This window comes from Hyla sarda, chromosome 3, assembly GCF_029499605.1.
Source record: "Hyla sarda isolate aHylSar1 chromosome 3, aHylSar1.hap1, whole genome shotgun sequence".
In the NCBI taxonomy this organism is placed as follows: domain Eukaryota; kingdom Metazoa; phylum Chordata; class Amphibia; order Anura; family Hylidae; genus Hyla; species Hyla sarda.
In genome coordinates this window covers 6,886,751-6,902,146 of record NC_079191.1, presented here as the reverse complement: position 1 = coordinate 6,902,146, position 15,396 = coordinate 6,886,751, and the positions used below count along the sequence as shown (strand labels likewise).

Genomic DNA, 15,396 nt, shown 5'->3' with positions numbered 1-15,396 from the left:
GGGGAGGAAAAATTAGCTTTCGGCTAAGGTGGCAAAAATCCTTACACCAGGCTTGTCTTCGAAGGTATCAGTCAATGGAAGAGGTCACATGATTAGGAGATTGTATGGAACTAGTGGGTGCAGACTGAATCCACCCTCTTATCCTAGACTGGTGACTGATGGGGGGATGGGAGACAGAAACCTTAAGCTACATGTGGTAATGAGGGCATCTTCTCTCTATATATATTTAGCAACTCGCCAATACTAAGAAGGTCTAAAATGTAGCATCAAATAATAAATAAGTACATTTAAAGGGGTACTCTATCCCTAGACATGTCTGAATGTGGGTGATCTGGCCACTGGGACCCGCTGCAATCTCCAGACCGGTACCCTGGCGTTCAAAAGGCCGACTTTGGGCAGTTGTGCTCGTGACATCATGCCACACCCCCTCCATTCATGTCTATGGGAGAGGGCGTGATGGCCGAGCCAAATGTTTATGTGAATCAGGAGAAATAATATTTGTTTGGAAACCATATGGATGAAGGTCCGATGGATGACTCTACAAGTGTCAATCATTGGATGAACCAAACTACAAAGGGAGTTCACTCTAATGATAAATATCAATGAAAGTCTTATAGATGACTCTTCTAGTGTAAACCTTTGGATGGACCAAACCACTAACCACCCACTGAATCTTCTTGTGTGAGTCCACTCTAATGATAAACATAGTTTCTTCTTCCCCAAGGGGCCCACCAGTTGACTTAGCGGGCAATCTCATGTCTTGCATATTTAACATCGATGATAGTCCTATAGATGACTCTTTTAGCATCAACTATTGGATTGACGAAACCACAGGAGACCACCATCATATCTGATTGTCTGTGTTCATGGTAACAATAAGTATAGTCCACATTTGTTCTTTTTCCCCACAAAGACTGACCATTGCGTATGCACTACTACCCAGGGGGAGCACAATGGAGATAGATTTGCTGGTGGGATGATTACGTGGATGAATGATGAGGGTTTTTGTCCTCAACAGTTGTGATGTTGTAGTCACAGATGGTCAAGGTGACTGGAAATCTTCCTCCAGACCTTCAACACCCATCGGGCCAGTACAGTGACACAGACTTAGATGGTAGTGGTAGGTCTTTAGGCTTATGTAGGTTGGAGTGCCCTAGTGCCCTTGATGGTAACATGAGAGTAACAGTTCTCTATACACAGCAAACACAACATTATTCTGCCTTCAAGATGGAGGCACCGTCTTTAGCAGAGGTTACAGAGAGGCTTTATTTTGGCTGGAACAGGGTTCCCAGTTAATCTAGTCTGTACTTTTACTTAGTTCCTTCTCTCTAGCCTTCTAGACGTCAGCTGTTTTGGAGCTGCAGGAATCTTACTGTTAGGGTCACCATTTACTTTCTTCAATTGGTTCTTTCAGTAGAAAAATTCCCTGTTTTTGAATGCACAGACTTTTGTACCACAATTCCTAGCTGCAAGGTGCAGATCTTAAAGGGGTACTCCACTGAAAACATGTGATCTCCTCTCCAGATGTCTAATTGCTGGGGTTCCGCCCCGGGGACCCCCATGATCTCTGGGCCGGCTGCGGCAGCATCCATAACATGGAAGCGTCGAGCTTCCGCGTTCATGACGTCATGCAATGCCCCGACCACTCATGTCTATGGGAGGGGGCGTGACGGCTAGTACGTAGCAGTCACGCGTCCTCCCATAAACATGAATGGCGGAGGCATGGCGGCTGTGTTCGCCAGTCATCAGACACAGAACAGAGTTTTCCCCGGCCTCTCTGAGGCCCTTATGAAAGACATCAAATTCTATAGACGATATATTGATGATTTATTTTTAATTTGGAGAGGCCAGCCCCATTCAGTTGACCATCTTCTCACCACCCTCAACAATAACCACTGGGGCATTTAATTTACCATCAACAGCAGTCAATCCAGTATCGAATTTCTTGACCTAATAATTTCACATAAAAAACTAAAATTTGTCACCTCTACATATTTTAAGAGTGTTGACACAAACAGCTACAGGGAATATTCCAGCGGGCATTACAGGAAATGGTTAGATAATGTACCGTACTCACAATACAAAAGAATCCGTAAAAATTGTACCAGCGATCATGACTTCAAAGCACAGGCTAAAATTTTACAGAAACCTTTTTTTTTTTTTTTTTAGCAAAAAGATATTCCAGAAATCTCCTCTCAGATGCTTTAAAAAAAATAAAAAAAACAAGACCCTCACCCAACTGCAATGTCTGAAACCCAAAGAGAAATTGACATAAATTTTATTACCACTTTTAGTTCCTCGGCATCCTCCATAAGGAAGATTTTAAAGAATCACTGGCTTATTTAAACAAATGATAATTTTTTACAAGATTCCATTCAAAAAAAAAAAACACTTCTCACCTTCCGCAGAACACCTTCCCTCAAAAATATTTTAGCTATGGATTAGGATTAGGGCTAGAGGTTAGCGGTTAGGATTAGCGGTTAAGGTTAGCGGTTAGGATTATAGTTAGGGTTTGGAATTAGGGGTTTAGGATTCTGGGTTAGAATTAGAGGTTAGGATTAGGGGTTAGGAATTGTTCTATGGGACAAGGGTTAGGATTAGGGGTTAGGAATTGTTGTAAGGGTTAGGATTAGAGGTTAGGATTAGGGATAAGGGTTAGGATTAGGGATAGGGTTAAGGATTAGAGGTTATGGTTAGGGGTTATGATTAGGGGTTAGGGTTTGTTGTAAGTGTTAGGATTAGGGATAGGGGTAAGATTAGAGGTTAGGATTAGGGGTTAGGGTTTGGATTAGGATTAGGGGTTAAAATTAGCGGTTAGGTTTAGGGTTAGGATTAGGGGTTAGTTTTTGTTTTTTGGGTCAGGATTAGGGGTTAGGGTTAGGGATAGGGGTTAGGATTAGAGGTTAAGGATTTGGATTAGGGATGGGGAGTGAGAGGGAGCCAGCTGTAAAGCAGAAAAGTGTCCCTGTGCTGAGGGAGGGTCACATTCTGCTACAGGGACACAGTTTTCTTCATTACACCGGACATCCCCCACTTTACGGCTATGGTTATCCCACTATAAATCAGTATTAATGGAAAAAGGCACATAAAACACCTGACGTAAAAACTTTTTTAATACCCATGAATGGACCCTCAATTTACCATAGTGATTACAATACGGCCATGTTTTGGTAGGAGTCCAACATCAATACCAATGTTGATTTGCCTATCTTGCCCAGTTCTAGTGTTGTGTCTATCTTCTACCACGGTCATCCTGAAAAGAGACCTGCACGTCACAGGCCCGTTTGTCAGTGAGTGAAGCACCGACCGGTCAATCAGGAGGTGGTAGCACCAGGGCCAATCAGCTGCAGCTCCGGCACTAATACCTCTCTGCTCTGAATCCCCCTGTGCCCCTCACGTTCGTATTCCCTGTGTTCATATTGTGCTTTTTGACCTCCTTTGACCTGACCTTTGCTTGTTTCCTGACCATTTATCCATTTGCTGATTTTGTACTTTGCCTCTGTCTAGGATTGACCAATGTTTTGCCTCTGATTTAGTACTTCGCTGCGCTCTTGGTTCTGGCCCTTTGGCTTTTTCCCTGGATAAAGAGGTACCCTGGTGGAAAACAATTGTTTTTTCAAGGCAACTGGTTCCAGAAAGTGAAACCGATTTGTAAATTAATTCTATTAAAACATCTTAACCCTTCCAGTACTTATCAGCTGCTGCATGCTCCACAGGAAGTTGAGTTGTTCTCTGCTGACACCTCTGTTTGTCTCAGGAACTGTCCAGAGCAGGGGCAAATCCCCATAGCTAACCTCTCCTACTCTGGAAAGTTCCTGGGCTGAGTTGTGGTCAGCCTGAAAAGAACTATACAACTTCCTGTGGAGCATACAGCAGCTGATAAGTACTGGAAGGATTAAGATTTTTTAATAGAAGTAATTTACAAATCTGTTTAACTTTCTGGCACCAGTTGATTTTAAAAAAAAATTCCACTGGAGTACCCCTTTAACTTTGTTGCTGATTTTGTACTTTCTTGCCTGTTTGTTGTTTACCTGGACCGCCTGATTATTCCAGCGTACGGACCGTCTCACAGTTGGGGGATGCAGTTTAGGGCAGATTGTCCAAGTAGGTAGGGACAGTGATTTGGGGTTAGCACCAGGACTGCACTGTTCCCTACCCCAGATGTGACCAATTCATGATATCCTGGTAGAACCCGAGCCCCAATGCAAAATCTGTAACAGGACCCCCATCTATTAAGGGCTATTGATAATACTGGTGTAGCCCCCCAGACACCCCCTTTATAATGTTATAACAATTGTTTCTGTATTTTACACAGCTGTGCAGAAATCACGTCTATAACCAACGGCGAAACCAAGACCTTCCAGTGCAACAACATGGTCGGCCAATACGTCAACATCATCGTACCAGGAAAGAACACCTACCTCCAACTGTGCGAGGTCCAGGTCTATGGGGAGCCTGAATCTACTGATCACCAGCTATGCTTTTAGCTATGACGGGGGCAGCCTACAGGAAATGTCCTGGATTTATTGAAAGTTTTTAAAGGGGTACTCCGCCCCTAGACATTTTCTCCCCTATCCAAAGGATAGGGTATAAGATGTCTGATTGCGGGGGTTTTACCGCTGGGGACCCCCACAATCTCCCTGCTGCACCCGGCATTCATTTAGAGCGTCGTTGCAGCACCAAGGCTCGTGATGTCACAGCCCCGCTCGTGATGTCACGGCCACACCCCCTCAATGCAAGTCTATGGGAGGGGGCGTGACGTCCGTCACGCCCCCTCCCATAGACTTGCATTGAGGGAGCGTGACCGTGACTTCACGAGCCTCCGCCCTGCATTGCCAGTCATCAGGCACGGAGGGAAGTTCGCTCCGTGCACCGGATGTCTGGGGGGCAGCAGCCGAGATTGCAGGGGTCCCCAGCGGTGGGACCCCTGCGATCAGACATCTTATCACCTAACCTTTGGATAGGGGATAAGATTATAGGAGCGGAGTACCACTTTAATGCATTTTATTCACGTCATAAAAATAAAGCGCAACTGAATTACCTGAATATATTTACAGCCTAAATCCTCTGATGTGTTTGCAGAATTGTTTCTATTGTAGCTGAAGTAGAAGAAAGGATATCCCAGCAGAGCAATCTTTTAATTTTTTTAATTTTTAAATGTGTACAATACAAAATAAAATTAATTCATCAGAAAATTCAGAGTCTGACAGTTTTCAATACATTTCGGAACAATCGTATTATATCAGGAGGTAAGAGAAGAGGGCGCACATAATAGTGTCCACGAAAAAGACCACGCAGGAAACACCAGTCCATGCAAGCACTCCCTTCCCCAAGCAAAGATCAAGTATGGACTCTTAGCCAGTTAAGGACCCAGGACGTACCTGTACTCCCGTGGGAATTGCTGATATCGATCAGCAGGCACCCTGCGCAAATGGGGGGGGGTCATCAGATCCCCCATGTCGGCAATCGCCACAAATCGCCGGTGACCCGGAAAATAAGGGGGATCGGGGTTGTCCAAGACACCCATGATCCCCCTGAACGGATAGGAGTGAGATGGCATCTATTGGTCATCTAGAAGCGACGACCAATAGAAGATCTGGGGGCGGTTAACTTTCGGTTTCCCCGTTCTGCCCACCCACAGTAGGCTGGGCAGAACGGGGAAACCGATGGGGACCGGCGCCAAAGGTCACTTACCCATGGGTGGCGGCAGCGGGCGGCGATAGGGGGCAGTGATCGGTGGCAGAAGAGGACGGCGATGTGGCTCCCTGGATCCTACGGAAGCCGGTGAGTTGCCTAGCAACATCTGGAGGGCTACAGTTTGGGACCACTATACAGTGGTCTCCAAACCGTAGCCCTCCAGCTGTTGCAAAACTGCAAATCCCAGCATGCCCAAACAGCAAACAGCTGTCTCGGCATGCTGGGAGTTGTAGTTGCGTACCTCCAGCTGTTGCATAACTACATCTCCCAGCATGCCCTTCGGTGATCAGTACATGCTGGGAGTTGTAGTTTTGCAACAGCTGGAGGCACACTGGTTGGAAAATACTGAGTTAGGTAACAGAACCTAACTGAAGGTTTTCCAACCAGTGTGCCTCCAGCTGTTGCAAAAGTACAACTCCCAGCATGCACACGCAGTGCATGCTGGGAGTTGTAGTTTTGAAACAGCTGGAGGTTTGCCCCCCTATGTGAATGTACAGGGTATATTCACACGGGCAGGTTTATAGTAAGTTTCCTGCTTGAAGTTTGAGCTGCGGCAAATTCTTCGCCGCAGCGCAAACTCCTAGCGGGAAACTCACTGTAAACGCCCGCCAGTGCGAATGTACCCTAAAAACACTACACTACACTAACACATAATAAAGGGTAAAACACTACATATACACCCCCTTACACTGTCCCCTCAATAAAAATGAAAAACTTATTGTACGCCAGTGTTTCCAAAACAGAGCCTCCAGCTGTTGCAAAACAACAACTCCCAGCATTTCCGGACAGCCACTGACTGTCCAGGCATGCTGGAGTTTAGCAACAGCTGGAGGCACCCTGTTTGGGAATCACTGGTGTAGAATATCCCTATGTCCACCCCTATGCAATCCCTAATTTAGTCCTCAAATGCGCATGGAGTTCTCTCACATAGGAGCCCTGTCGTATTTCAAGGTAACAGTTTAGGGCCACATGTGGGAAGCCTATTGGCTTCCACCCCCCCACATGTTGAGGTGGGGCATCCAGTAGTTGTGGTTAGGGGCGGGGGTATATAAGGCCCCTGCTGCTACGGGAGGGGCGGACGTGACATTTTGCAGATGTGACGTGGTGAGAATGTGCGTTGTGGATTTCCTGCCGAAAATCCTGCGGTGCTCGGGTAGCTGCTCACAGCCGGTTCCGGTCTCGCTGTCGGTAAACAGCTTAAGAAGTAAGGTCGGATTTTGCCGCCCGCCTGCTTGGCCTGTTACACTCCAGGATCCGGGAGCCGGGCGGGTTGTGCTAGGGTGGTACTAGAACTAGGGGGCCATCGGTTTGCGGGTAAGCTTCTTGTTTTGCTGTTCCCTTACCTGCAGGATGAGCATCGCCGGGCCAGTACACACGCCCCCCTAATGTGATTGGCTGTGAAGCCTCACGTGACTACACTACACTACATAGTGACGCGTCCGTAGTTACTGACACTGCTGGGTGATTCCAGCATATACCGACCACGGGTATCTATATCTATATAGCTGGCACACGTTTTCTATCTGGTTAGCACAGATGCAATGTCACGTCGGAGCTTCACGGTCAGCTGCCAGTATGCGGCAGTAGAGACCATTGTCATGTTATGGAGATGGTAGTAAACTGATGTATGCCCTTCTCTTGTTTACGGTGGATCAGTACGTCCTTGGTTAGGTGGGAAAACTGTTGGGGTAGTCAAGCTGAAAAGTACTCCTCAAAACGTTACTGATAAGTGATAGCGACATCTAAGATACTGTTCTTGGTGGTGGTGGGCATCTGCAAAACAAGTGTACCGTACTTAATGTTATGGTTTCTGCATATACGCTCATCACGTTTCATGGTCATTCGATAGTAGCCCATACGGCCATACACTTGTAATTCTACCTGCTACATACTACACGTATATAAAAAAATATATATAGAAAATATATTTAAAAAAAAAATGCGCGCATACTCTTAGCATTTTACACTTCACGCACGTTTCACAGTAAGTGTACAGCATGCACACTCATAGCTTTAGGCTCATAACTATATCACTACACCCACGCTCACAACGTTTTAACTGCACGTATGCTCCACACGTACACTCATAACGTGCATACTGCAAGTACGTTCACAGCTTACCTTGCACATACTCTCATAGAGTTTATACGATCATAGGCGCTGTTCACAGGTCGGTAACGTTATGACACATAGATGGTGGTTTACCCAGTATGCCTGCCACATCCGCAGGGGGAGACACCACGCAGGTTATAGTCACTGACACGTCTTCAGAGCGATATGTCACGAATAGAGATGAGCGAACTTTTCAAAAATTCGATTTGGCCGATTCGCTGAATTTTTCGAAAAAGTTTGTTTTGATCCAAATTTTTTCGCATCAAATCTATATTAAAAAAGGCTATTTCTAGCCTACATACAGCCTCTATAGGGGTATAGAACACTTTGCTGTGTCCTAAAACGCATATGGAGTTTGCTGGGGTAGTGAAATAATACTGTTATTCAGAATAACATGCAGATTACCGGCATCACTTTTAGAATCACTGCCGCACAGCAGCACAATGACAGAGCCATCAGTAACCCATATATTGCCTGAATGACACAGCCTGGAGTTGGTTGATGCACGAGTACACAGCAGGGCTTCACAATTCCCCCCAAAAAACACCACAATTTTAGAAATTTTTGAAAAAGATTTTGGATAGCGGGTGCTACCTATGAGAAAATTTGAAATTCCCAGACCCAGGCCCAGCAGCGCCATCAGTAAACCATATATTGCCTGAATGACGCAGCCTGGAGTTGGCTGATGCATGAGTACGCACCAAAGCTTCACAATCCCTAATAAAAAAGACAAACATTTTTTACGATATATAGAGTGCTCTCTATATATTACTAGAATGACGCAGCCTGGAGTTGGCTGCAGCATGAGGAGACCATTGAAATGTGTGATTTTTTTTATTTGAAATGTAAATCAAAATTTGTGTCCCGGACCCCGCCGTGTGGGTACAAAGGACCTAATCTCAAAAGCACCCACAGGGCTCATGTGGCCGTAAGATGTAGGCGCAACGTCTCCATAGCCCTGACTGGCCATTTTTGGTTTTTGTACCTTTGTTTAAGAACAAGCGCATATCCAAGAGTCCAGAAGACTCTATAATGCAGGACAGTGGACCACCAAAAGACATTCTTCTATAAAATAATTTTTTATGAAATAAAGAATTAGAGTTCATCCCTCTGCGTATTTCTTTTGAAAATTTAACTTAAAAAATCAAACGCAACAATCGTTCAATGGTGTAATGGTTATTATTGTGGAAAATTCAAGTTTATTACTGTGATAATTATCAGAAAATAAAAAAAAACACTACCCAAGTGTTTAATAACCCCATACACTGCACCATAAATGTTGAAATTTAAATTAAGCATGTATGTATGTATTTCAAAAATCCTAAAATTAAAGGCCCAAGCCCAGAAGCATCATGAAGTCAAGTAGTTTCTGAAAGACACAGGAGCAGTCAGGAGTAGGCATCAGCCGTACCCAAGAGGCTTTAATAACCCCTTACATTGCACGATCACTCGCGAGATCGAGCAATAACAGGTGTGTTATGCCCTCCGATGTCCAGGGCTGCACGCGCGCTACACTGAACAGACCAGCGTGTGTCTATCTTTCACCGACAGGTGCGGGTAACACGCTGAACCCCCTTCACGATAGGGAACAGGGATTGCAATTATTTGCCAGGAAAGAAGAATCACAACTAAGCGCAGGTCATAAGCTCGGGTTCATTAGGTCCCTGCCCTTTGTACACACCGCAAGTCTCTACTACTGATTGGAATGTTTAGTGAGGTCCTCGGATCGGCCCCGGCGGGGTAGGAGAAGGCCCTGGCAGAGCGCTGAGAATTTAAAGATCATTGTTGAAATTAGCATTAAGCATGTATTAGCTACTGCTAAACTTCCAAAAATTGGCCTGAGGCATCAGGGAGGCAATTATTTCCTGAAAGACACAGAATGAGTCAGGAGCAGTCAGGAGCAGTACCCAAGGAGGGTTTCATAACCAACCCCTTACATTTAAAGATCAATGTTGAAATTTGCATTAAGCATGTATTTAGCTACTGCTAAACATCCAAAAAATTTAAGGCCCAAGGCCTGAGGCATCAGGGAGGCAAGTAGTTCCTGAAAGACACAGATTGAGTCAGGAGTAGGCATTCTCAGTACCCAAGAGGGTTTTATAACCCCTTACATTTAAAGATCAATGCTGACATTTGCATTAAGCATATATTTAGCTACTGCTAAACATCCAAAAATTAAAGGCCCAAGGCCAGAACCATCAGTGAGGCAAGTAGTTCCTGAAAGACACAGGATGAGCCAGGAGCAGGCAATTGCAGTACCAAAGAGGGTTTCATAACCCTAAATTGATAACCCAAGAGGGTTTCATAACCAACCATAATGGGGAAATGTTGGTGTAGAAGCATGGTCAATCTACTCTGAGGCATCTGGCATTGGTGGCTGGAAATCCTGGCTGATCCATCCCTGATTCATCTTCACAAACGTCAGTCTCTTCACATTTTTAGTGGACAGACGAGTTCGCTTTGGGGTGACTATGGCCCCGGCCGCACTAAACACCCACTCTGATGGCACACTACTGGCTGGGGAGGACAGCTTTTCCAGGGCAAACTCTGCTAGTTGCGGCCATAAATCAAGTTTGGCTGCCCAGAAGTCCAGCGGATCTTCAATGTTTGTTGGCATGGCCATGTCAAGGTATGCCACCACCTGCTGGTTCAGGTCCTGCTCCATGTCTACCTGCTGCTGATGAGTTGCTTCACTATGCAGGTGAAGAAAGCTACTCATCAGAGACTGTAGACTCAGGCTGCTGCTGATTGAGCTGGTACTGCTCCTGCCACCCCACCCCTCCCCAGCAGCCATGGCAGTGGAAGGTGAGCGCAGAGGGCCCCCCGAGTCAGACCTGCGAGTGGATGGACCATGTGGCCGATAGGCATCAGCCAACTGACTACGTAGAATCTCTCTGTAGTATGTCAGTTTGTCCTCCCTCTCAGTGGGTGTAAAAAAGGCCACCATTTTGGGACTGTAGCAAGGATCTACCTGCCTCCATCTCCACTGCATACTGCCACGGTGTGTCTGGGTCCTCTGTCTCAACTTCCTCATAACCCTCCAGCTCCTCTGGCTGCTCCTGCTCCTCCTCTCCTGTCAGATGACTAGAAACACCGGCCATCTCATCCAACCTAAACTGTGCTCCGCTCTGCCCCTCATCATCCTCCTCCTCCAGTTCAGCCCCCACAGGGCTCATGTAGCCTTGAGATGTAGGCACAACATCTCCATTGCCGTGACCAGCCATGGTTTCAATCATTTGTTGTAGGAAATGTAGGAGTGGAATTACATCGTTCATGGGGTAATCCAGGCGACTCACAAATAATGTGGTTTCCTCAAAGGGCCTCAGCAAACGGCAGGTGTCACATATGAGCTGCCACTTGTTCACATTGAAGTTACACAGGGGAGTAGTCCTATCTGCTTGGATCATCAAGAAATTGGTGATGGCTTTTCTTTGTTCGTATAGTCTGTCCAACATATGGAGGGTGGAATTCCAACGTGTGGCAACATCACAAATAAGACTATGTTGTGGGATACCGTTCTGATGCTGCAGCTCAAGGAAGGTGTGCTTGGCGGTGTACGAGTGGCTGAAGTGCATGCACAGTTTCCTTGCCATTGTCAGGATGTTTTGCAATTGGGTGAAGACTTGAGAAAGTGCTTGACAACCAGATTCAACACGTGTGCCATGCAGGGCGCATGTTTCACACTTCCTTGTCGCAGGGCAGACACGATGTTCTTCCCATTGTCGGTCACCATGGTTCCCATTTCCAGATTTCGTGGAGTAAGCCATACTCGGATTATGTTTATCAGAGCCTCAAGCTCCCCCATTTTATTTGCTAGGCTTCTGGCATTTGTGAACATACACTTTACATTTCCATTAAGTTTTACACATATAGTGAGACTATATGTGTAAAACTTAATGGAAATGTAAAGTGTATGTTCACAAATGCCAGAAGCCTAGCAAATAAAATGGGGGAGCTTGAGGCCTTGATACTGGAGGAACATATTGATATAGTTGGGGTCACTGAGACATGGCTGGTGATATAGTTGGGGTCACTGAGACATGGCTGGTGATATAGTTGGGGTCACTGAGACATGGCTGGTGATATAGTTGGGGTCACTGAGACATGGCTGGTGATATAGTTGGGGTCACTGAGACATGGCTGGTGATATAGTTGGGGTCACTGAGACATGGCTGGACTCCTCGCATGACTGGGCCGTTAATCTGCAGGGATTTACATTGTTTCGCAAGGATAGAATGAACAGAAAAGGTGGTGGAGTCTGTCTGTATGTAAGAAGTGGTATGAAAGTCAGTGTGAACGATGCCATAGTGTGTGATGATTCTGAGGAGGTGGAATCACTGTGGGTAGAATTACAAAAGGAGGGAAATACTGAAAAAATTATATTTGGTGTAATCTACAGACCCCCTAATATCACTGAAGAGATAGAAGGTCGGCTGTATAAACAAATAGAGAGGGCCGCCCGGGCAGGTACAGTGGTAATAATGGGAGATTTTAACTATCCAGATATAGATTGGGGTCCGGGGTTGGCTAAAACTACAAAGGGGAGAAAATTCCTAAATTTATTGCAGGATAATTTTATGGGCCAGTTTGTGGAGGACCCAACAAGAAGTGATGCCTTGTTGGATCTGATCATTTCCAACAACGCAGAGCTGGTTGGTAATGTAACTGTGCGGGAAAACCTTGGGAATAGCGACCACAATATAGTTACTTTTGACTTAAAATGTAGAAAACAAAGACAGGCGGGGAAGGCAAAAACATATAACTTTAAAAAGGCAAACTTCCCTGGGCTGAGGGCTGCACTACAAGACATAGACTGGGGGGAGGGGTTCTCAAATACTGATACAGAAGGTAAATGGGACATCTTTAAATCAACTCTAAATAACTATAGCAAAAATAAGTAAAGACAAAAAGGACTCCAGCTCACCGTGATTCATTGGGTCAAGGAGATACCTCTGCAGGGAGCACGAGAGCAGGAAAGCCGAGCCATATCCTCGGTGAAGCAAGCTGATCCAATGAAGGGAAGAAGGGAAGGGGGCTCCAGCTCCACAAGGCGGTAAGTAAAATTTAACCTTTAATGATACATGGTTAAAAAAATGTCCATGGTCCAAATAAACATAGAAAAAGACAAAAGTGCTCAGTGAGTTAAAACCCACGTCAACCGACGCGTTTCGGACCAGCTAAGGGTCCTTAGTCATGGTGCTACATCCTATCTGGACGGCTGCTGCTTTTATACTGAACTAAGTATCATGATCACATGACAAATTACATCACAGATTAAGCCACAGCTGATGTATAATCACCGATAATGGGAGTGAGGCATATACAAAGAAGTGCAAATAGAACTAAAACAAATGGAAATAACCATATAAAAGAAGCTAATAGATGTACGCTAAGTCAGTTTTGTAATTCATGCCTTTAGGATACCTAGTATCCAACATAAGAATCCAAAAGGCTTCTCGTTTGAGGAGGACGCGTGACCAGTCCCCTCCTCTGGACGGTGGATGCACCCTTTCGATGCCACATATTTCTATGGAGGACGCATCACCTTGGTGAGTTTCATGGATATGTTTTGATAAACCAGATAGAGACCGCATGTTAAAAACCGCAGTGTGTGAACCGTGAAAACGTTCATATATGCGTCTCTTCAATTTTCTGGTGGTGCAACCTACATATTGCAATTTGCATAATCTACATGTTGCCAGATAAACGACATGTGTGGTGTCACAATTGATAAACGTTTTTATAGGATATTTATTTCCATTTACAGTTGACACAAATTCTGTCGATCTGGCAGCATATTTGCAAAGATTGCATCTATTTCGGGCAAACTTAAAGAAACCCTTAAGATGGAGCCAGGTACTCGAAGGCTCTTTACTAGCTATGTCGCTTGGTGATAATTGATTGCCCAGCGTACGGCCTCTTTTGGCCACAAACTCGACCCCTTCATGCAAAATAGAAGTCAAAACTTCATCATCAAATAGAACCGGTAGATGTTTGGATACAATGCTTTTGATCGCTGGAAAATCGGTACTATATTGTGTTGAGAATGTAATTTTGTTCCTCGCCTTGACACTGTCAGGATTAACTTTGGTGCTGGTTTCTGCTAAAAGAGCCTCACGGGTCTTATTTTTGGCTATATTTTTTGCTCTGAGTAGTGTGGCTCTAGAGTAACCCCTAGCCAGTAATCTCTTATCAATATCGGTGCATGTATGCTCAAAGGAGGTTTCTGTGGATGAAGCACGTTTAGCCCTAATGTATTCTCCCACCGGTAGATTGCGGGTAACATGACTGGGATGGCAGCTTGTCGCAAAAAGAATACTGTTGCCTGAAGTAGGCTTTCTGTACATTTCTGAATGCACCGATTTGATAGATGTGTCACCCGTCAGGTGTACATCCAAAAAATTTATTGAAGGGCCCCCCCACTCCAATGTGAACCTTAAATTTAAATAATTGTTGTTGATGTATTTAAGGAACAACGTGGCCTCGTCACGGGAGTGGGACCATATTAGGAGGAGGTCATCTATATATCGGCCGTACCAGTGCACGGCACAGGCATGAGGGTTGTCGGCCGAATATAGATGAACCTCCTCCCAGTATGCCATGTATAAATTGGCTAAACTGGGGGAAAATTTTGATCCCGTGGGGCATCCTGTAATTTGAATGTAATGATCAGTGTCAAAGCGGAAAAAATTATTCTCCAGGAGAAAAAGCAATGCATCCAGTAAAAAATTAGATAATGTCACATCATAGTTACTGTACTTTCTAACATGGTATTTGACAGCCTCTATTGCCATATGGTGCGGAATGCAAGAATAGAGGCTAATGACATCACAAGATAACCACGAATAACCGTCTAGCCAATCAATTTTCTTTATAGCTGACAATAAGGCTTTAGTATCGCGGACATAGCCTGCAGTGCGTACAACCAAAGGCTGCAACAGCGAATCCACCCACGATGCCAGTCTTTCATGCACTGATCCAATCCCTGCCACTATGGGACGTAACGGTGGAGGGAATACCTGTTTGTGGATCTTGGGTAGTGCATGAAAGACTGGCATAACCGGACAATCAGGACAGAGAAACTCACCCTGTTGCTCACTGAAAATGTTCAGAGATACACCATAGGATATTAATGCTTTTAACTCCTTTTTCACTATTTCCGTAGGATCACTAGGGATTTTTCGGTATGTTACCACATCACTAAGCATGTTTAACACTTGGTCATGGTATAGTGATCTATCCAATATGACCGTAGCTCCACCCTTATCTGCTCCCCTAACTATAATGTTGGGGTTCTGTTCCAGTTGTTTGAGAGCTTTTCTTTCTGCATTGGTTAAATTATTACAGGATGTTTTGTGGTTATTTTGAGAAATAAATAACTATACAGCTAAATATATACCAAAGGGGAACAAATATAAATGATTAAAACTAAATCCTACATGGCTGACAAATGAGGTTAAAAGAGCAATAAACAACAAAAAAATTGCATTCAAAAAATACAAATCTGATGGGTCAGCTATAACATTTAAACAGTACAAGGAGCTTAATAAAATCTGTAAAAATATAATAAAAACAGCAAAAATTCAA

The 15,396-nt window shown here is 44.8% G+C and overlaps 1 protein-coding gene across 1 annotated transcript in view; it reads left to right on the top strand.

Annotated features, from left to right (window-relative positions):
* Positions 1 to 15,396, top strand: part of LOC130360477 (uncharacterized) — a 91,705-nt gene that overhangs the window by 25,615 nt on the left and 50,694 nt on the right. Inside the window, exon 6 of the mRNA XM_056562966.1 lies at positions 4,316 to 4,474. Within this exon, the coding sequence (XP_056418941.1) occupies positions 4,316 to 4,474 (159 nt within the window). The remainder of the gene's footprint in view (positions 1 to 4,315; positions 4,475 to 15,396) is intronic.